This window comes from Pecten maximus, chromosome 8 (genome assembly GCF_902652985.1).
Source record: "Pecten maximus chromosome 8, xPecMax1.1, whole genome shotgun sequence".
NCBI classification, from domain to species: domain Eukaryota; kingdom Metazoa; phylum Mollusca; class Bivalvia; order Pectinida; family Pectinidae; genus Pecten; species Pecten maximus.
The window spans coordinates 43,640,470-43,665,756 of NC_047022.1; the positions used below are offsets into that span (position 1 = coordinate 43,640,470).

The 25,287-nt window shown below is 37.0% G+C and overlaps 1 protein-coding gene across 6 annotated transcripts in view; it reads left to right on the plus strand.

The window, feature by feature from the left end:
• The window catches only part of LOC117333599 (protein spinster homolog 1-like), a 37,611-nt gene extending 15,295 nt beyond the window's left edge, over positions 1-22,316 (plus strand). Inside the window, exons 8-14 of one of the 6 annotated variants that reach the window (XR_004533948.1) lie at positions 8,630-8,825; positions 9,032-9,097; positions 9,769-9,867; positions 11,826-12,006; positions 12,884-12,998; positions 19,347-21,903; positions 21,943-22,316. Coding sequence is in view for 4 of the 6 variants with exons in the window: in XM_033892962.1 (XP_033748853.1) it covers positions 8,630-8,825; positions 8,953-9,002; positions 9,082-9,097; positions 9,769-9,867; positions 11,826-12,006; positions 12,884-12,998; positions 19,347-19,356 (667 nt within the window). In the remaining 2 variants the exon portion in view is untranslated. Of the gene's footprint in view, positions 1-8,629; positions 8,826-8,952; positions 9,003-9,031; positions 9,098-9,768; positions 9,868-11,825; positions 12,007-12,883; positions 12,999-19,346 lie in introns of all 6 variants that reach the window. The other 5 variants (XR_004533949.1, XM_033892962.1, XM_033892961.1 and 2 more) reach the window with 5 other exon arrangements.
• The last annotated feature ends 2,971 nt before the right edge of the window (positions 22,317-25,287 follow it).

Here is a 25,287-nt window from a genome sequence, read left to right on the forward strand (position 1 = left end):
TGTCCTATAGGTTAATGTTGGTTAGGTGTAGAATATACAAACTCAGTTTAATGTCTTATAGGTTAATGTTGGTTAGGTTGTAGAATTAATATACAAACTCAGTTTAATGTCCTATAGGTTAATGTTGGTTAGGTGTAGATATTTAATATACAAACTCAGTTTAATGTCTTATAGGTTAATGTTGGTTAGGTTTAGAATATACAAACTCAGTTTAATGTCTTATAGGTTAATGTTGGTTAGGTGTAGAATATACAAACTCAGTTTAATGTCCTATAGGTTAATGTTGGTTAGGTGTAGATATTCAATACACAAACTCAGTTTAATGTCCTATAGGTTAATGTTGGTTAGGTGTAGAATATACAAACTCAGTTTAATGTCCTATAGGTTAATGTTGGTTAGGTGTAGAATATACAAACTCAGTTTAATGTCCTATAGGTTAATGTTGGTTAGGTGTAGAATATACAAACTCAGTTTAATGTCCTATAGGTTAATGTTGGTTAGGTGTAGAATATACAAACTCAGTTTAATGTCCTATAGGTTAATGTTGGTTAGGTGTAGATATTCAATATACAAACTCAGTTTAATGTCCTATAGGTTAATGTTGGTTAGGTGTAGAATATACAAACTCAGTTTAATGTCCTATAGGTTAATGTTGGTTAGGTGTAGAATATACAAACTCAGTTTAATGTCTTATAGGTTAATGTTGGTTAGGTGTAGAATATACAAACTCAGTTTAATGTCCTATAGGTTAATGTTGGTTAGGTGTAGATATTCAATATACAAACTCAGTTTAATGTCCTATAGGTTAATGTTGGTTAGGTGTAGAATATACAAACTCAGTTTAATGTCCTATAGGTTAATGTTGGTTAGGTGTAGAATATACAAACTCAGTTTAATGACTTATAGGTTAATGTTGGTTAGGTGTAGAATATACAAACTCAGTTTAATGTCCTATAGGTTAATGTTGGTTAGGTGTAGAATATACAAACTCAGTTTAATGACTTATAGGTTAATGTTGGTTAGGTGTAGATGTCTTATAGGTATGGGTATGTTGCTGTGCATTAATGATAGAATGATATAGACATGATATTGATGTGATGTTGATGATTAGATTAATTTTTGTGAATTCACATTTTTTGGCGAAGAATATAATTCTGTAAAATTAACTATATACTCCAGCTTAGTTATATAGTGGTGTGCTTAATAAAAAGGTACACATAGATTATGGTTTTGTTCTTTTGGAAATTTACTTAAATCACATATATATTACATATAACAATACTTGTTAAACGTGGTTACTGAAAATAAACCATCATGGTTAGTGCTGTTTTAATCTTGGTAACTGAAATAAACCATGGTTAATTACCTGACTTCTATTTCATTTTGATAACTGATGTTTGTATTTTGATTACTGGAAAGTTACCTTATTTGTAGCCAATCGATCTAGATTACTGTTAATTGACTTTGGTTATTTCCACTAGACTATTACTGATCTTTGCTGTCGTCCTCTTTAAAATTATTTGTTATCGTCCTCTATAAACTTATTAATACTGATCTTTGTTATCGTCCTCTATAAACTTATTAATACTGATCTTTGTTATCGTTCCCTATAAACTTATTAATACTGATCTTTGTTATCGTCCTCTATAAACTTATAATACTGATCTTTGTTATCGTCCTCTATAAACTTATTAATACTAATCTTTGTTATCGTCCTCTATAAACTTATTAATACTGATCTTTGTTATCGTCCTCTATAAACTTATTAATACTAATCTTTGCTATCGTCCTCTATAAACTTATTAATACTGATCTTTGTTATCGTCCTCTATAAACTTATTAATACTAATCTTTGTTATCGTCCTCTATAAACTTATTAATACTGATCTTTGTTATCGTCCTCTATAAACTTATTGATACTGATCTTTGTTATCGTCCTCTATAAACTTATTAATACTGATCTTCGTTATCGTCCTCTATAAACTTATTAATACTGATGTTTGTTATCGTCCTCTATAAACTTATTAATACTGATCTTTGTTATCGTCCTCTATAAACTTATTAATACTGATCTTTGTTATCGTCCTCTATAAACTTATTAATACTGATCTTTGTTATCGTCCTCTATAAACTTATTAATACTGATCTTTGTTATCGTCCTCTATAAACTTATTAATACTGATCTTTGTTATCGTCCTCTATAAACTTATTAATACCAATCTTTGTTATGGTCCCCTATAAACTTATTAATACTGATCTTTGTTATCGTCCTCTATAAACTTATTAATACTGATCTTGGTTATCGTCCTCGATAAACTTATTAATACTGATCTTTGTTATCGTCCTCTATAAACTTATTAATACTGATCTTTGCTATTGTCCTCTATAAACTTATTAATACTGATCTTTGTTATTGTCCTCTATAAATTTATTAATGCTAATCTTTGCTATCATCCTCTATAAATGATTACTATGACCCCTGGTTAATGACACTGAACTTACTGAAACTTGACCTCACATACTCGTCCATTGGTAGGCCTAACTATTTATGTTCTGGAGAACCCCTCAAGGTTTGGTAAGTATGTGCTGAGGTATCAAAACATTATTTTAGTTTTTCAGCTTTTTATTTCAATCTTGGTGGATTGATTCCCTTTCTCCCAATTGCAAGAAATATAGACTTTATACTTTTTATCAAAATTTTATTCTGCTTGATATTATTTTACAAAAAAAAAAAAAAAAATTTAAGGAAGAAAACAAGGATTTTGCATGCTGTATTTTGTACTTAGGGTTATGGGGAAAACGTTTTTTATTTCTGTAATGAACACCGTAGTTATGCATGTATTTATTACTTAATCATCCTAATAAGGTCATGAATTGTAGTAAAAGGAATGTACAATACTGCCAATAACATCTGAACCTGCAAAATGTTAAATGTATGTTGTAAATCTACATCGCTGATTATTTTAAGTCGTTTTATTTTTGCTTGCGTTGGCCAAGCTTACCTTTTGATATAACGATGATAAGTCATACTCTATAAAAAGTTCTACCACTTTGCTTTATCTGCTGTTTATTATTCTCTACTGTAACGAGGACATCATTATTACCTACCGTAACGAGGACATCATTATTACCTACTGTAACGAGGACATCATTATTACCTACCGTAACGAAGACATCATTATTACCTACTGTAACGAGGACATCATTATTACCTACCGTAACGAGGACATCATTATTACCTACTGTAACGAGGACATCATTATTACCTACTGTAACGAGGACATCATTATTCCCTAGTGTAACGAGGACATCATTATTACCTACTGTAACGAAGACATCATTATTCCCTCCTGTAACGAGGATATCATTATTACCTACTGTAACGAGGACATCATTATTCCATACTGTAATGAGGACATCATTACTCCCTACTGTAACGAGGACATCATTATTACCTACTGTAACGAGGACATCATTATTCCCTCCTGTAACGAGGACATCATTATTCCCTCCTGTAACGAGGACATCATTATTACCTACCGTAACGAGGACATCATTATTCCCTACTGTAACGAGGACATCATTATTACCTACTGTAACGAGGACATCATTATTCTCTACTGTAACGAGGACATCATTATTCCCTACTGTAACAAGGACATCATTATTCCCTACCGTAACGAGGACATCATTATTACCTACTGTAACGAGGACATCATTATTACCTACTGTAACGAGGGCATCATTATTCCCTACCGTAACGAGGACATCATTATTACCTACCGTAACGAGGACATCATTATTACCTACTGTAACAAGGGCATCATTATTCCCTCCTGTAACGAGGACATCATTATTATCTACTGTAACGAGGACATCATTATTCCCTACCGTAACGAGGACATCATTATTACCTACTGTAACGAGGACATCATTATTACCTACTGTAACGAGGACATCATTATTATCTACTGTAACGAGGACATCATTATTACCTACTGTAACGAGGACATCATTATTCCCTCCTGTAACGAGGACATCATTATTCCCTCCTGTAACGAGGACATCATTATTACCTACCGTAACGAGGACATCATTATTCCCTACTGTAACGACGACATCATTATTCCCTACTGTAACGAGGACATCATTATTCCCTACTGTAACGAGGACGTCATTATTCCCTACTGTAACGAGGACGTCATTATTACCTACTGTAACGAGGACGTCATTATTACCTACTGTAACGAGGACGTCATTATTCTCTACTGTAACGATGACATCATTATTCCCTACTGTAACGAGGACATCATTATTACCTACTGTAACGAGGACATCATTATTACCTACCGTAACGAGGACATCATTATTACCTACCGTAACGAGGACATCATTATTACCTACTGTAACGAGGACATCATTATTCCCTCTGTAACAAGGACATCATTATTCCCTACTGTAACGAGGACATTATTCCCTACTGTAACGAGGACATCATTATTCCCTACTGTAACGAGGACATCATTTTTCCCTACTGTAACGAGGACATCATTATTACCTACTGTAACGAGGACATCATTATTCCCTACTGTAACGAGGACATCATTACTCCCTACTGTAACGAGGACATCATTATTACCTACTGTAACGAGGACATCATTTTTCCCTACTGTAACGAGGACATCATTTTTCCCTACTGTAACGAGGACATCATTATTACCTACTGTAACGAGGACATCATTATTACCTACTGTAACGAGGACATCATTATTACCTACTGTAACGAGGACATCATTATTACCTACTGTAACAAGGACATCATTATTCCCTAATGTAACGAGGACATCATTATTCCCTACTGTAACGAGGACATCATTATTATCTACTGTAACGAGGACATCATTATTCCCTCTGTAACGAGGACATCATTATTCCCTACTGTAACGAGGACATCATTATTATCTACTGTAAGAGGACATCATTATTACCTACTGTAACGAGGACATCATTATTACCTCCTGTAACGAGGACATCATTATTACCTACTGTAACGAGGACATCATTATTACCTACTGTAACGAGGACATGATTTTTACCTACTGTAACGAGGACATCATTATTACCTACCGTAACGAGGACATGATTATTACCTACCGTAACGAGGACATCATTATTCCCTACTGTAACGAGGACATCATTATTCCCTACTGTAACGAGGACATCATTATTACCTACTGTAACGAGGACATCATTATTACCTACTGTAACGAGGACATCATTATTACCTACAGTAACGAGGACATCATTATTCCCTACTGTAACGAGGACATCATTATTCCCTCTGTAATGAGGACATCATTATTCCCTACTGTAACGAGGACATCATTATTCCCTACCCTAACAAGGACATCATATTACATGACAAAGCTGTACACTTAGTGAATATTGGAGTTAGTTAAAGCTTACTGAAAGTGAATATTGGCGTTAGTTAAAGCTTACTGACAAAGCTTGACATTAAAGCTTACCGACAAAGATGTACACTTTGTGAATATTGGAGTGAGCTTAAAGCTTACTGACAAAGCGATACGGGAAAAACATTGTTACAGTACATGCACATAGATATTCTTGTTAGATTATAAGATAGTTCAGTAGCCAAAGTTATCAGGAAATTATTGCTGACGACAATGTGTACATATCTCGGTGTAATTGTATGTGAAAATGTGTAACTGAGCATTTCCAATCTCTGCCCTGATGTTCCAGGCATTGTTAAGGATCTAAAATGCCACAGATACCAGATATGTCCTACATATATTATTAGCTCACCTGCCCGAAGGGCAAGTGAGCTTATGCCGTGGCGCGGCGTCCGTCGTCCGTCCGTCGTCCGTCCGTCCGGCCGTCCGGCCGTCCGTCCGGCGTCAACTTTCCATTCAAGCAACTTCTTCTCAATAACCAAAAGGCCTAGAGACCTAATATTGGGCCTGTAGCATGCTGGGGTGAAGGGCTACCAAGTTTGTTCAAATGAATGACCTTGACCTTCATTCAAGGTCACAGGAGTCAAAAAGGCTAAAATCTTCAAACGACTTCTTCTCAACAACCAACAGTCCCAGGGAGTTGATATTGGGTCTGTAGCATGCTGGGGTAAAGGGCTACCAAGTTTGTTCAAATGAATGACCTTGACTTTCATTCAAGGTCACAGGAGTCAAAAAGGCTAAAAAAAAAATTAGACGACTTCTTCTAAATAGCCAAAAGACCCAGGGACTTGATATTGGGTCTGTAGCATGCTGGGGTGAAGGGCTACCAAGTTTGTTCAAATGAATGACCTTGACCTTCATTCAAGGTCACAGGAGTCAAAAAGGCTAAAATCTTTAAACGACTTCTTCTCAATAACCAAGAGTCCCAGGGACTTGATATTGGGTCTGTAGCATGATTGGGTGAAGGGCTACCAAGTTTGTTCAAATGAATGACCTTGACTTTCATTCAAGGTCACAGGAGTCAAAAAGGCTAAAATCTTTAAACGACTTCTTCTCAATAACCAAGAGTCCCAGGGAGTTGATATTGGGTCTGTAGCATGTTCGGGTGAAGGGCTACCAAGTTTGTTCAAATGAATGACCTTGACTTTCATTCAAGGTCACAGGGGTCAAAAAGGCTAAAATCTTTAAACAACTTCTTCTCAATAACCAAGAGTCCCAGGGAGTTGATATTGGGTCTGTAGCATGCTGGGGTGAAGGGCTACCAAGTTTGTTCAAATGAATGACCTTGACCGTCATTCAAGGTCACAGGAGTCAAAAAGGCTAAAATCTTTAAACGACTTCTTCTCAATAACCAAGAGTCCCAGAGGCCTAATATTTGGCCTGTAGCATGCTGGGGTGAAGGGCTCCCAAGTTTGTTCAAATGAATGACCTTGACTTTCATTCAAGGTCACAGGAGTCAAAAAGGCTAAAATCTTTAAACGACTTCTTCTCAATAACCAAGAGTCTCAGGGAGTTGATATTGGGTCTGTAGCATGCTGCGGTAAAGGGCTACCAATTTTGTTCAAATGAATGACCTTGACCTTCATTCAAGGTCACAGGAGTCAAAAAGGCTAAAATCTTTAAACAACTTCTTCTCAATAACCAAGAGTCCCAGGGAGTTGATATTGGGTCTGTAGCATGCTGGGGTGAAGGGCTACCAAGTTTGTTCAAATGAATGACCTTGACTTTCATTCAAGGTCACAGGAGTCAAAAAGGCTAAAATCTTTAAACGACTTCTTCTCAATAACCAAGAGTCCCAGAGACCTAATATTTGGCCTGTAGCATGCTGGGGTGAAGGGCTACCAAGTTTGTTCAAATGAATGACCTTGACCTTCATTCAAGGTCACAGGGGCCAAAAAGGCTAAAATCTTTAAACGACTTCTTCTCGATAACCAAGAGTCCCAGAGACCTAATATTTGGCCTGTAACATGCTGGGGTAAAGAGCTACCAAGTTTGTTCAAATGAATGACCTTGACTTTCATTCAAGGTCACAGGAGTCAAAAAGGCTAAAATCTTTAAACGACTTCTTCTCAATAACCAAGAGTCCCAGAGACCTAATATTTGGCCTGTAGCATGCTGGGGTGAAGGGCTACCAAGTTTGTTCAAATGAATGACCTTGACTTTCATTCAAGGTCACAGGAGTCAAAAAGGCTAAAATCTTTAAACGACTTCTTCTCAATAACCAAGAGTCCCAGAGAGTTGATATTGGGTCTGTAGCATGCTGGGGTAAAGGGCTACCAAGTTTGTTCAAATGAATGACCTTGACCTTCATTCAAGGTCACAGGGGTCAAAAAGGCTAAAATCTTTAAACAACTTCTTCTCAATAACCAAGAGTCCCAGGGAGTTGATATTGGGTCTGTAGCATGCTGGGGTGAAGGGCTACCAAGTTTGTTCAAATGAATGACCTTGACCTTCATTCAAGGTCACGTCGATCAAGTATGCTTAAATCTTTAAATGACTTTTAGTGAAAAGCCAAAGTGCAGAGAGACATTATATTGGTCCTGTAGCATGCTTTCAAATAACTGCAGGATCCATATATGAAAAGATCACTGCATTGCAGGTGAGCGATTTGGGCCCATTGGGCCCTTGTATAAATAGTGCCCTTGTCTGAGGGGAATATGGAGGATTGTTTCCCCTCGAGAACATTATCTTCCCTCGCCTATTGGCTCGGGAAGATAATGTTCCCTCGGGGAAACAATCCTCCATATTCCCCTCAGACAAGGGCACTATTTATTTTATTATACCGAATAGATATCAATTTATCGATATCCTCCTCAAATATTGAGGCAAACCTCTTGGACGTCTGCTCCATGTTTACAAGTTGTCTGTGTCACTGTTGCGTTTGTAAGAATTGTCTCCCTTCTCAATGTTCGGAATTTTCCGTAAGAAACAATCGTGCGTTTTCGGGCGGAGCGGGGAACATTGCAATATCCCACGGCAATGTTGACCGCTGTTTCTGACACTGCATATTGTTTCAGGTCTTGTGATTAGGAATTGACCAATAATAAGGCGAGAATCTTACATAAGGTATAATAACAAATGTTATTTATCAATAATGTTCAGTGTTTAATTATCAGAAGTATTTGTTAATAATCAATCCTTACTCTTTCTGTTTTCAGCGTGGCTTTCACCTTCGGAATAATAACTGTGGTAGCTGGATTTGTGGGTGTGGCGTTAGGGGCAGAGGTTTCTCGGCGCTACAAAAAGATAAATCCACGTGCAGATCCACTGGTGTGTGCCTTTGGCCTTCTGACGTGTGTGCCATTCCTTTTCTTCGCCCTCGTACTGTCTGAATGGTACACAGTTCCAACATGGGTAAGTATAACACTCACATTTTTAACTAGTCCTCGCTGGGATGATATGTAATACGAACGTATGTTTATAAGTAGACAAACAGCAGCTTTAGCTCTGAGGTGTAACAACTGATTTCTGTACATTACAGATCCTGATTTTCCTAGGAGAGACAATGTTATGTTTGAACTGGTCCATTATTTCTGACACCTGATTTCTGTACATTACAGATCCTGATTTTCCTAGGAGAGACAATGTTATGTTTGAACTGGTCCATTATTGCTGATATGTTATTGGTAAGTTTAAATCTCTTTACAGGCATCACAAAGGTGTTAACAGATTTTTAGCCTACCATCATCAGATGGTGACGCTATTAAAATCGCCATGCGTCCATGGTCCGTCGTCCGTCTCTAAACAATTCTTGTAATTGCTATTTCTCAGAAAATACAGAATGGATCTTTCTCAAATTTCATATGTAGGTTGTGCATATTGCATTTTGGGACCAATCGGAAAACAACATGGCCAACAGGTGGCTATCTTAAATTTTGACAATGAAAGATTGTTATCGATATTTCTCAGAAAGTACTTAAGGGATATTCTTCAAACTTCATGTGTAGGTTCCCCTTGGTCCTAAGTTGTGCCATTCAATTTAGATTTTTGATCAGTTAAACAAAATGGCCGGCAGGTGGCCATCGTGAATTTTGTGAATTGAAATTTGTTATCAATATTTCTTGAAAGGAACTGGTGGGACGTTTCTCAAACTTCACATGTAGGTTCCATGTGTTCATGTTATCAGATTATTATGAGGAAAAAAAGAAAGCAATAAAAAAGAGAGAGAAGATCAACCACCCAAGGAACCTAAAAAAAACATTCATTGGTGGGCACCAATATCCCTTTAGGATGTCTTGTACCTGTATATTCTAACCTTCTGTGATAAACATTAAACAGAGCTTGTTTCCGTTTACAGTATGTTGTAATACCTACACGGAGGTCGACGGCCGAATCAGTACAGATTCTGTTCTCACATGCTCTTGGTGACGCTGGCAGTCCATACATTGTAGGATTGGTGAGTTGGCTTTGACAAGTAATGATTTTCTGTACATAACCAGTTTGATATGGTGCTGGTCTGAAAAAAAATCAGACTGGTTATTTATTGTTGGTTAGAGGATTTAGGGCATGGTGAGGTAATTATTTATTGTTGATTAGAGGATTTAGGGCATGGTGAGGTAATTATTTATTGTTGATTAGAGAATTAAGGGCATGGTGAGGTAATTATTTATTGTTGATTAGAGGATTAAGGGCATGATGAGGTAATTATTTATTGTTCATTAGAGGATTAAGGGCATGGTGAGGTAATTATTTATTGTTGATTAGAGGATTAAGGGCATGGTGAGGTAATTATTTATTGTTGATTAGAGGATTAAGGGTGAGGTAATTATTTATTGTTGATTAGAGGATTTAGGGTGAGGTAATTATTTATTGTTGATTAGAGGATTTAGGGCATGGTGAGGTAATTATTTATTGTTGATTAGAGGATTTAGGGCATGGTGAGGTAATTATTTATTGTTGATTAGAGGATTTAGGGTGAGGTAATTATTTATTGTTGATTAGAGGATTAAGGGCATGGTGAGGTAATTATTTATTGTTGATTAGAGGATTAAGGGCATGGTGAGGTAATTATTTATTGTTGATTAGAGGATTTAGGGTGAGGTAATTATTTATTGTTGATTAGAGGATTAAGGGCATGGTGAGGTAATTATTTATTGTTGATTAGAGGATTTAGGGCATGGTGAGGTAATTATTTATTGTTGATTAGAGGATTTAGGGCATGGTGAGGTAATTATTTATTGTTGATTAGAGGATTTAGTACTATTTATTGTTGGTTAGAGGATTAAGGGCATGGTGAGGTAATTATTTATTGTTGATTAGAGGATTTAGGGCATGGTGAGGTAATTATTTATTGTTGATTAGAGGATTAAGGGCATGGTGAGGTAATTATTTATTGTTGATTAGAGGATTTAGGGCATGGTGAGGTAATTATTTATTGTTGATTAGAGGATTTAGGGCATGGTGAGGTAATTATTTATTGTTGATTAGAGGATTTAGGGTGAGGTAATTATTTATTGTTGATTAGAGGATTAAGGGTGAGGTAAACTCCTAATTCTACAGACATCTTTTTCTCATTTCTATGAGAACTTATTCATATCTCTTTCGCAAGTTTGCATATATTTTATCTATTTGTACTAATCAGTACTTTTTTCTATTTATAGAATTTCTGAAGTAATAGTACAGAATTATTTAAGAATGATTAATCCCTCATTAAGAACAGAAGGCTGGGAAGTGAGGGGGGGGGGGGGGGGCTATAACTTTGAATTGTGTCTGTTCCTCTATCTTTCCACACTTTATCTTGTTCTTCGCTGTATGAGGTGATGTAACCAACTCTTTTCTACATTCTGATGTTGGCTTACATCAAAGAAAAAGTTTTACAAATTCAGCATCTGTATATTCTTAGCATATGATTTCACATTCAGTGGGGGACTGTAATTTGCCAAAGTATCTTTACTAATTTCCAAATGGTTATTCTTGGCAAGTCATTGCATAATTTCTGGTATGAGGTGATACATATGCTCTGCGATGCCTTATTTTTATATTATATACCACTGTGTTTTGTGTTTTAGGTGTCGGATGGTCTAGCCAAGCATTACAATGCTCCAGCGAGTTCCCCCTATTTTTATATTATATACCACTGTGTTTTGTGTTTTAGGTGTCGGATGGTCTAGCCAAGCATTACCATGCTCCAGCGAGTTCCCCCTATTTTTATATTATATACCACTGTGTTTTGTGTTTTTAGGTGTCGGATGGTCTAGCCAAACATTACAATGTTCCAGCGAGTTCCCCCTATTTTTATATTATATACCACTGTGTTTTGTGTTTTTAGGTGTCGGATGGTCTAGCCAAGCATTACAATGCTCCAGCGAGTTCCCCCTATTTTTATATTATATACCACTGTGTTTTGTGTTTTAGGTGTCGGAAGTTCTATCCAAGCATTACAATGCTCCAGCGAGTTCCCCCTATGTACAGTTTAAGACATTACAGACGGCCCTCTATATCACTCCCTTTATCTGTGTCCTCGGAGGAGGTTTCTTCTTGGCCACCGCACTCTTCATCGAAAAGGACAAAAATAACGCTTCAAAAATCACACACGGTAAGCTGGTGTTGATGTGAAGGGAAGGATGAGTTTTGAGGAACTATGTCTGTCTGCCATATTTAATGAGTGATATTTTCTTGCCAGATACTATTTAAATTGTATAAAACTGATCTGCAACATGTAATAATTAGTTTCTCTAAAGTGATCTTTCAAATTTAGCATATGAGAATTCTATATCAGATAATGTTACGATTCTTTTGTGAGATACTGATCTGTAACAGGTGATGCAGTATGTCATCTGTAAGTAATCTTCCTAATTAAGGGAGTGATGTTTTTATGTCGGGGGAATATTACGATAGTTTTGTAAGATACGTACAGTATGTCATCTGTAAGTAATCTTCCAAATTAAGTGAGTGAGGTTTCTATGTCGGGTAATATTACGATAGTTTTGTGAGATACGTACAGTATGTCATCTGTAAGTAATCTTCCAAATTAAGTGAGTGAGGTTTCTATGTCGGGTAATATTACGATAGTTTTATGAGATACGTACAGTATGTCATCTGTAAGTAATCTACCAAATTAAGTGAGTGAGTTTTCTATGTCGGGTAATATTACGATAGTTTTGTGAGACATATTTTGTCATCTCGACTCATCTGTAAGTAATCTTCCTAATTAAGGGAGTGAGTTTTCTATGTCGGGTAATATTACGATAGTTTTGTGAGACATATTTTGTCATCTCAACTCATCTGTAAGTAATCTTTATAATTAAGGGAGTGAGGTTTCTATGTCGGGTAATATTACGATAGTTTTGTGAGATACGTACAGTATGTCATCTGTAAGTAATCTACCAAATTAAGGGAGTGAGTTTTCTTTATCAGATAATGTTTCCATTGTTTTGTATATTACTGATTTGTTGTGAACATCGATATAACAGGACAAGCATCTATACAGGAAGCTGGAGATACAGACAGTTACAACGACCCTATCATTCTCAGGTCTGAAGATGCTGAACGGCTTGACAACCAAGTGCCTTCCACTATAATCTACATGTAATATATATATATTGTAGATTTATCCTCTTGGCATTTTGTTTTCTTTGAGCTTCCTGTTTATTTGGCGACTAACTGCATGATTTCCCTCATTTCTTTGGCTTTTTTAACACATTATTTGCTTTAATCAGACAACAATGACCTGTCACAGTAATATAACCGACACTAGTGACCTGTCGCTGTAATATAACCGACAACACTGACCTGTCACGGTAATATAACCGACAACAATGACCTGTCACGGTAATATAACCGTAAACAATGACCTGTCACGGTAATATAACCGACAACAATGACCTGTCACGGTAATATAACCGACAACAATCACCTGTCACGGTAATATAACCGACAACAATGACCTGTCACGGTAATATAACCGACAACAATGGCCTGTCACGGTAATATAACCGACAACAATGACCTGTAACGGTAATATAACCCGACAACAATGACCTGTCACTGTAATATAACCGACAACAATGACCTGTCACGGTAATATAACCGACAACAATGACCTGTCACGGTAATATAACCGACAACAATGACCTGTCATGGTAATATAACCGACAACAATGACCTGTTACAGTAATATAACCGACAACAATGACTTGTCACGGTAATATAACCGACAACAATGACCTGTCACGGTAATATAACCGACAATAATGACCTGTCACGGTAATATAACTGACAACAATGACCTGCCACAGTAATATAACCGACAACAATGACCTGTAACGGTAATATAACCGACAACAATGACCTGCCACAGTAATATAACCGACAACAATGACCTGTCACGGTAATATAACCGACAACAATGACCTGTCACGGTAATATAACCGACAACAATGACCTGTCACGGTAATATAACCGACAACAATGACCTGTCACGGTAATATAACAGACAACAATGACCTGTCACGGTAATATAATCGACAACAATGACCTGTCATGGTAATATAACCGACACTAGTGACCTGTCGCGGTAATATAACCGACAACAATGACCTGTCATGGTAATATAACCGACAACAATGACCTGTCACGGTAACATAACAGACAACAATGACCTGTCACGGTAATACAACCGACAACAATGACCTGTCACGGTAATATAACCGACAACAATGACCTGTCACGGTAATATAACCGACAACAATAACCTGTCACGGTAATATAACCGACAACAATGACCTGTCACTGTAATATAACCGACAACAATGACCTGTCACGGTAATATAACCGACAACAATGACCTGTCACGGTAATATAACCGACAACAATGACCTGTCAAGGTAATATAACCGACAACAATGACCTGTCACGGTAATATAACTGACAACAATGACCTGCCACAGTAATATAACCGACAACAATGACCTGTCACGGTAATATAACTGACAACAATGACCTGTCACAGTAATATAACCGACAACAATGACCTGTCAAGGTAATATAACCGACAACAATGACCTGTCACGGTAATATAACCGACAACAATGACCTGTCACGGTAATATAACCGACAACAATGACCTGTCAAGGTAATATAACCGACAACAATGACCTGTCATGGTAATATAACCGACAACAATGACCTATCACGGTAATATAACCGACAACAATGACCTGTCACTGTAATATAACCGACAACAATGACCTGTCACGGTAATATAACCAACAACAATGACCTGTCACGGTAATATAACCGACAACAATGACCTGTCACGGTAATATAACCGACAACAATGACCTGTCAAGGTAATATAACCGACAACAATGACCTGTCACAGTAATATAACCGACAACAATGACCTATCACGGTAATATAACCGACAACAATGACCTGTCACTGTAATATAACCGACAACAATGACCTGTCACGGTAATATAACCGACAACAATGACCTGTCACGGTAATATAACCGACAACAATGACCTCTCACAGTAATATAACCGACAACAATGACCTGTCACAGTAATATAACCGACAACGATGACCTGTCACGGTAATATAACCGACACTAGTGACCTGTCACTGTAATATAACCGACAACAATGACCTGTCACAGTAATATAACTGACAACAATGACCTGTCACGGTAATATAACCGACAACAATGACCTGTCATGGTAATATAACCGACAACAATGACCTGTCACAGTAATATAACCGACAACAATGACCTGTCACAGTAATATAACCAACAACAATGACCTGTCACAGTAATATAACCGACAACAATGACCTGTCACAGTAATATAACCGACAACAATGACCTGTCATGGTAATATAACCGACAACAATGACCTGTCACAGTAATATAACTGACAACAATGACCTGTCACGGTAATATAACCGACAACAATGACCTGTCACGGTAATATAACCGACAACAATGACCTGTCATGGTAATATAACCGACAACAATGACCTGTCACTGTAATATATCCGACAACAATGACCTGTCACGGTAATATAACCGACAACAATGACCTGTCACGGTAATATAACTGACAACAATGACCTGTCACAGTAATATAACCGACAACAGTGACCTGTCAAGGTAATATAACCGACAACAATGACCTGTCACGGTAATATAACCGACAACAATGACCTGTCACGGTAATATAACCGACAACAATGACCTGTCAAGGTAATATAACCGACAACAATGACCTGTCATGGTAATATAACCGACAACAATGACCTATCACGGTAATATAACCGACAACAATGACCTGTCACTGTAATATAACCGACAACAATGACCTGTCACGGTAATATAACCAACAACAATGACCTGTCACAGTAATATAACCGACAACAATGACCTGTCACAGTAATATAACCGACAACAATGACCTGTCACGGTAATATAACCGACACTAGTGACCTGTCACAGTAATATAACCGACAACAATGACCTGTCACAGTAATATAACTGACAACAATGACCTGTCACGGTAATATAACCGACAACAATGACCTGTCATGGTAATATAACCGACAACAATGACCTGTCACAGTAATATAACCGACAACAATGACCTGTCACAGTAATATAACCAACAACAATGACCTGTCACAGTAATATAACCGACAACAATGACCTGTCACAGTAATATAACCGACAACAATGACCTGTCATGGTAATATAACCGACAACAATGACCTGTCACAGTAATATAACCGACAACAATGACCTGTCACGGTAATATAACCGACAACAATGACCTGTCACGGTAATATAACCGACAACAATGACCTGTCATGGTAATATAACCGACAACAATGACCTGTCACGGTAATATATCCGACAACAATGACCTGTCACGGTAATATAACCGACAACAATGACCTGTCACGGTAATATAACCGACAACAATGACCTGTCACGGTAATATAACTGACAACAATGACCTGTCACAGTAATATAACCGACAACAATGACCTGTCACGGTAATATAACCGACAACAATGACCTGTCACGGTAATATAACCGACAACAATGACCTGTCACGGTAATATAACCGACAACAATGACCTGTCAAGGTAATATAACCGACAACAATGACCTGTCATGGTAATATAACCGACAACAATGACCTATCACGGTAATATAACCGACAACAATGACCTGTCACTGTAATATAACCGACAACAATGACCTGTCACGGTAATATAACCAACAACAATGACCTGTCACGGTAATATAACCGACAACAATGACCTGTCACGGTAATATAACCGACAACAATGACCTGTCACTGTAATATAACCGACAACAATGACCTGTCACGGTAATATAACCGACAACAATGACCTGTCACGGTAATATAACCGACAACAATGACCTCTCACAGTAATATAACCGACAACAATGACCTGTCACGGTAATATAACCGACAACAATGACCTGTCACGGTAATATAACCGACACTAGTGACCTGTCACTGTAATATAACCGACAACAATGACCTGTCACAGTAATATAACTGACAACAATGACCTGTCACGGTAATATAACCGACAACAATGACCTGTCATGGTAATATAACCGACAACAATGACCTGTCACAGTAATATAACCGACAACAATGACCTGTCACAGTAATATAACCAACAACAATGACCTGTCACAGTAATATAACCGACAACAATGACCTGTCACAGTAATATAACCGACAACAATGACCTGTCATGGTAATATAACCGACAACAATGACCTGTCACAGTAATATAACTGACAACAATGACCTGTCACGGTAATATAACCGACAACAATGACCTGTCACGGTAATATAACCGACAACAATGACCTGTCATGGTAATATAACCGACAACAATGACCTGTCACTGTAATATATCCGACAACAATGACCTGTCACGGTAATATAACCGACAACAATGACCTGTCACGGTAATATAACCGACAACAATGACCTGTCACAGTAATATAACTGACAACAATGACCTGTCACAGTAATATAACTGACAACAATGACCTGTCACGGTAATATAACCGACAACAATGACCTGTCACGGTAATATAACTGACAACAATGACCTGTCACGGTAATATAACCGACAACAATGAACTGTCACTGTAATATAACTGACAACAATGACCTGTCACGGTAATATAACCGACAACAATGACCTGTCACAGTAATATAACCGACAACAATGACCTGTCAGGGTAATATAACCGACAACAATGACCTGTCACTGTAATATAACTGACAACAATGACCTGTCACGGTAATATAACCGACAACAATGACCTGTCACTGTAATATAACCGACAACAATGACCTGTCATGGTAATAAAATCGACAACAATGACCTGCCACAGTAATAAAACTGACAACAATGACCTGTCACAGTAATCGTCATTTGTTGTACAGATTATTACGAAGTTCATACTATTGCATGAAAAGTTGTCCTGAAATCTATATACATGACTTGTGTACTATATAGAGGTTACACAACTAGTGGTTGTTGGATATGGAATATATTTTACGTGAGTAAGTTATTTTTTAAAAGTTACAAAGGACGTGTCTTTTGTAACTTTTAAAAAATAACTTACTCCAGTGAAATAAATTTCAGATCCAAAAATCACGAGTCATGTGACCTGTTTCTACCACAATAATATTGGCTTGAATCATAGGGAAACGTGGCCAAGTGTTATTTTGCGTATGCAAATACAGGTGTGATTATTGATGACGTCAATAACAAATGCAGCTCGGGTCAAAGTTTGAATTCTTGACCAATCAAAACACCGGAAGGTCATATACCACTAGTGGTATATAACATATATATATCCAACAGTCGGCACATTTATACAGTGGCTTGAGAGTGGAATAACACAGCATATTGTGGTAGAAATCTATATAGTAGCTCATTACAGGACAATAATTACCACTTCTGACATAAACTTTAATATTTCAGCTTTCATTAACCAGGATTTCCAGCCTTGTATTAGCACCTGTATGTTAGCTGTTTGTTAGCTGTTTGTTTGGTACCCGGTATTAACTGTTGTGGCAGTGTCTGTTGTCTATAACCCTGTTATATTAGTTTAACACATTTTAACGATAACTCAGTAAATCTGGTTATATGATAAAACTGATTCTTAGTTTGTTTCCATTTCATTTGAAACATTTGAAACTTATCTCACTTTTTTTTTCAATTTAGTTACCAACTTTTTATAAATCTTGTGTCTGAGCACTCATGTAAGATCCTACATATAGCATGTTGTATTTTGACCTTTATAGCCTTTATAATAAAAGCCGAAGGCTGAAAGCAACTATTATACTGTATGAATATTATTGTCTAATTATAACTGATGAAAACTGGTATACTAGATAATACAGTTATGTTATTTGTTAAAGCTGAATGTGTGTAATATGCAATCTAATATAACCTTGTGTTTTGTGTGGTAACTTTTATATGTGACATGACCTCAAGATCTCTTTGTTTGTTGTGATATCTGACCTTGATATAACCTTGTTTGTTGTGATATCTGACCTTGATATAACCTTGTTTGTTGTGATATCTGACCTTGATATAACCTTGTTTGTTGTGATATCTGACCTTGAGATAACCTTGTTTGTTGTGATATCTGACCTTGATATAACCTTATTTGTGTTGATATCTGACCTTGATATAACCTTGTTTGTTGTGATATCTGACCTTGAGATAACCTTATTTGTGTTGATATCTGACCTTGAGATAACCTTGTTTGTTGTGATATATATATCTGACCTTGAGATAAACTTGTTTGATATCTGACCTTGAGATAACCTTGTATTGTTATCCCAATATGATACTATTTTGTAGATATGAATAAGAAGGAAGCCAAAAATGGAGGGATAAGTCTGAAGTCCATTGCTGGTGAGGATGAGGAGTTTGATTTCACAGCCAATGGCGGAACAGAGATGTAAAGGTTATATAGTCAGGTGACACAGAAGGGCGATGTACACTTCTCGTCAGTGGATGTTGACTTCTGAGCAATCCCTCAAATAGTCAACTATTGAGGGTCATTGTCCCTGGATAATGACCTAACAGGGGTCATTTCCTGTGAATTCTGACCTAACCAGGGGCCAATTTCCCCTTGAACTCTGACCTTACCATGTAGGGTGTCAATTTCCCCCTGAACACTGGCCTAATCAGGTGGCCATACCCTGTGAACTTTTGATAGATTACTACCAGCCATTCTGAAGTTCTCTTAAATATTGTGATCATTGCGAGAGAGCTTTTAAATTAGCTATATATTGAAATCACTGGACTATAGAGGAATTTTGACCATAGATCATGAAGACCAATGTTCACCAGTTACCGGCAAATATTGTGAATTCTATATTCCATCATCACTTCACCACCAAACGATATTCTTCTGTAGACAACACCAGACATCCACACCTCAACCAGGACTTCTCGTGTTCCCCATGAACTGGACAAATTGTCTGTTTCTATGTAGTTCAGTGTCGATGAACAAGCTGTGATAATAGCACCAGACCCGGACATCAAGATACATCGTTTATGTTAGAATTATTCTGTTTGTTGTCACTGCGTTAGTGACATTCCTGTCCACTTACAATGATATGCAGATATTGTATTCAGTTATTGTGTCAGAAATAACTGAGAAAATGTTTTGTTGACAAATGAATCCTGTTTATCATTTTATTGCTCCAGGACAGGTTATTTAAAATTTGATTTTGACAGTGAGGTCACATGTTCTTTAAAGAAATAATTTCACAACAGTTAATAAAACAGTAAAACAGGAACATACTCATTCATAATACATAAAATAATAAATGGAGAGCAGCTGTCTGTAGTACTCGGCTGTCTGTAGTACTCGGCTGTCTGTAATACTCGGCTGTCTGTAATACTCGGCTGTCTGTAGTACTCGGCTGTCTGTAGTACTCAGCTGTCTGTAATACTCGGCTGTCTGTAATACTCGGCTGTCTGTAGTACTCGGCTGTCTGTAATACTCGGCTGTCTGTAATACTCGGCTGTCTGTAGTACTCGGCTGTCTGTAGTACTCAGCTGTCTGTAATACTCGGCTGTCTGTAATACTGTCTGTAATACTCGGCTGTCTGTAGTACTCGGCTGTCTGTAATACTCGACTGTCTGTAGTACTGTCTGTAGTACTGTCTGTAATACTGTCTGTAATACTCGGCTGTCTGTAGTACTCGGCTGTCTGTAATACTCGACTGTCTGTAGTACTGTCTGTAGTACTGTCTGTAGTACTCGGCTGTCTGTAGTCGTACTCGGCTGTCTGTAGTACTCGGCTGTCTGTAGTACTCGACTGTATGTAGTACTCGGTTGTCTGTAGTAGTACTCGGCTGTCTGTAGTACTCGGCCATCTCTAGTACTCGGCTGTCAGTAGTACTCGGCTGTCAGTAGTACTCGGCTGTCTGTAGTACTCAGCTGTCTGTAGTAGTACTCGGCTGTCTGTAGTACTCGGCTGTCTGTAGTAGTACTCGGCTGTCTGTAGTACTCGGCTGTCTGTAGTACTCGGCTGTCTGTAGTAGTACTCGGCTGTCTGTAGTACTCGGCTGTCAGTAGTAGTACTCGGCTGTCTGTAGTACTCGGCTGTCAGTAGTACTCGACAGTCTGTAGTAGTACTCAGCTGTCAGTAGTACTCGACAGTCTGTAGTAGTACTCGGCTGTCTGTAGTAGTACTCGGCTGTCTGTAGTAATACTCGGCTGTCTGTAGTAGTACTCCGCTGTCTGTAGTACTCGACAGTCTGTAGTACTCGGCTGTCTGTAGTAATACTCGGCTGTCAGTAGTACTCGGCTGTCTGTAGTACTCGGCTGTCTGTAGTACTCTGCTGTCTGTAGTACTCGGCTGTCTGTAGTAGTACTCGGTTGTCTCTAGTACTCGGCTGTCTGTAGTAGTACTCGGCTGTCTGCAGTACTCGGCTGTCTGTAGTAATACTCGGCTGTCTGTAGTACTAGGCTGTCTGTAGTACTAGGCTGTCAGTAGTCAATGCTAGGTGCCAGGTGAGGATACAAAAGTGGTGAAATACTGCGTGAAAGACAGTATTTTTGTAAAACAAATTTATTTCTTGTGTGTCGGATAAAATGATCATTTGTTTATACAAAAAAATTAACTTATTTATTACAATTATATACCATGCATAGTGCTTTATAAACTGAGATTATCAATTTGTTTACTAAACATCGTTTTTCATTTGTCCTGTTAATGTTTTCATTCTTGGAGATATTTTTGTTTAACATTTCATCGTTATGTCAGCTAAGAATGAAGGTGTTTAACATTTCATCGTTATGTCAGCTAAGAATGAAGGTGTTTAACATTTCATTGTTATGTCAGTTTATAATTAGAATGAAGACGTTTAACGTATCATCATCATGTCAGTTTAGAATGAAGGTGTTTAACGTATTATCGTCATGTCAGTTTAGAATGAAGATGTTTCACGTATCATCGTTATGTCAGTTTAGAATGAAGATGTTTGTTCAAATCATCCAGTGCTAGTTTGGTATTATAAATATTTGTTATATCCTTCAATGTAGAAACACTATGTGAAAACTGAAGTTTGTAAGATGTCATAAAAGACTAATTCCTCAGAGTGCAAAGCTTACAAAATTAATCTTTCATGACATTGTACTGTTTGTTCAAAATACATTCTTTGTTTACTTTGTTTGGAAGTCCTTTCTTTCAAAGACATTAAAACCTTTTTTATCAGGGGCCGCGGTGGCCGAGTGGTTAAGGTGCCCCGACACTTTATTACTATAGCCCTCCACCTCTGGGTTGCGAGAGTTCGAAACCTACGTGGGGTAGTTGCCCAGTACTGACCGTAGGCCGGTGGTTTTTCTCCGGGTACTCTGGCTTTCCTCCACCTCCAAAACCTGGCACATCCTTAAATGACCCTGGCTGTTAATAGGACGTGGAACAAACAAACAAACTTTTTTATCAGTGGTATTGATTATTTTAAAGGAATTGTTTTTATCAGTGGTTTTGTCTAAACCTGTCTCATACAGGAAATTGTATTATTTTAAGAGTATATAAATATTTAAGAACTTTTCAAAGTGTGATTGTATAGATGTAATTTTTTTACTTCCTAAAGAATAGATAAAGTAAAATATCACCAGATATAAAAATTCATTTCATAAAGTCGTGTTTTATCATTTTTTTCATCAGCAATAAGATTTTTATAATTCTGAAGACATTGTCTGATTGTGTTGTCATACCTAGTATTATATAGACTAACTGTAGCCTCCCCTCCACTTTGTAATTCATGTTTCCATTTGTAAAGTTTTAGCTATTCTGCGATACTACTACCTGGATAAGGTCCTACACCAGGCTTGTGTATTCTGAATGTGTGATACAACTGTATAAACTGGGGGTGTATTTCTATATAATGATATGTTATTATATGTCATATCAATTTGATCAAATTTCTCAAAACAAGTTTCATATTATTGATATATCACAAGCTTATCTTCAAATTAGAATCATTGTTTTTATCATAATACTTCAAGTGGCTTTAAAACATTCCAAGAAGAAAATGCTACAAAATGTTCACTTTGTGTGACAAAACGCCCCACAATTGATTTTTAAATGAATCCTAATATTGATATTGGTTGTGATATATTAGATATTAGTCATTAAGGTGGTCAGGTCTTCTGTTTAGAGGAGTATGATTTGTCAATGGAACTGTTTTTTGATGGTCAAACAGGAAGTACATATTAAAACATCTGTATTTTATATCTATCTATTACATACATCACAAACCTACTTTTTATTTGTGGAACACCAACATTTCACATGATCAAAATAATTAACTGTCTGATTTATAGAAAAAGATCGTCATGGAGATATTAGTTCAATTGCAATGTTAACTTTACTGCGGTCTTCTACCTCTTATTACCGGTGACAGATAGAAAACTTTTATCCGGGAAATGAGCAATATTTTTCTATCTTTCCAGTACTAAAATATTTCTGTCAGAAAATAGAGAACTTGGTAATCTTGATGTTGTCATGGCAACACAAGTATATAGATATGAGCAATTGTATTGGTAAAAGTAAGGGATACAGGTAAGATGAGATATATCCATTACTTGTTGTGATACATAAAAGTCTACCGTCAGAAGGAAACATGAATTCATGACAGGGGAAGTAACTCCTAAGTCACCTGTTTTATGAGACAGAAGGGAGAGCATCCATGCTGAGTGGAATTCCTCTGTTATAGCCAATGATTTATATTCCATACAAAGCTGTTCCAGGAAAGTTTTTTTTGTATATTTCTACTACCCCTTTACCTTCAGTAATACATTTTGTAATTGTATTGTTATTCTAATACATTATGTAGGTCACTGTGACCTTGATTATGATGTTTAGGCACAATACAAAGAATATCTTGCCTGAACTAACATTTTTTTTTGTGATTCACAATATTCCTTGTGAATTTAATTTTTGCTCCTTTTTTTACAACAGCATTTTAAAAATGCATGTAACTATGTCTTAATTGGTGTGATAAATTCTGTGTGTGAATTTTTGTAATAGAGCTTACAAGTAAAAATCAAATGGATGTAGAGGAATTGATGACTGAAAGAAAATTGAGAAAAACTTTTGAGAGAAAATGAAAGATGTAAGAAAATGAGAAAAAAAGAAAGGTTATGTGATCGACGAGTCAATTGTGGTATTTATATTGCTGGAAATGATTGTTAAGAAAGTGTAAATAGTGAAACTGGAAGAAAGAATGAAATTCTTGAGAATACGATGAGATTGTTTTTATTTTCTGTTGCTATGTCTTTTTAAAGAGTCAGCACTGACATCCAGTTTTCATGACAATAGGCCAATTCACTGAGGTCGTATGTGATATAGATATGGTGGCAGCTTCTTTTCTGACCTCTTCATATTTGTGAAATATCAGATTCTGTTTTGCCCTCTACAATTATTTAGAGTAGAATATTGTACTTTTTCTAAAGCAAAAGTTCAGCTATATGCTACACTTCACAAGTTTGTATGGCATTGTATCAATCTGAAGTGTGATTGATTAATTCTAATGTTGGCGGATTTTAAAAAGGACAAAAGTTTCATTTGTGACATTTTTCAGGCCATTGTTTTTTAATACTGATTGGAATTACATTATTGTATTTGGACCAGAATAATCAAGTGGTCTTGTGTTTTTAACTAAGGGAAAAGGCATTTATTAGGACAATTACAGTATACAATGTTTTATTAATGATGGGACATTACAACCAGAAAAAAAGTTTTGTGCTTATAGTTATAGGGGATAGAGTGCTTATAGGGTACTTGCATTGATAAATAGTAAGTATACAATGTTTTGTTTACATGAATAATTGTTTAAATGAGTTAGGTAAACTCATTGATGAAATACTGGAACACCAGACATCACACAACCGTGGACTATTAACGTGTAGGGGATACAGGTGTTAACACAGACATCACACAACCGTGGACTATTAACGTGTAGGGGATACAGGTGTTAACACCAGACATCACACAAAACACCAGACATCACACAACAGTGGGCTATTAACGTGTAGGGGATACAGGTGTTAACACCAGACATCACACAAAACACCAGACATCACACAACAGTGGGCTATTAACGTGTAGGGGATACAGGTGTTAACACCAGACATCACACAAAACACCAGACATCACACAACAGTGGGCTATTAACATGTAGGGGATACAGGTGTTAACACCAGACATCACACAAAACACCAGACATCACACAACAGTGGGCTATTAACGTGTAGGGGATACAGGTGTTAACACCAG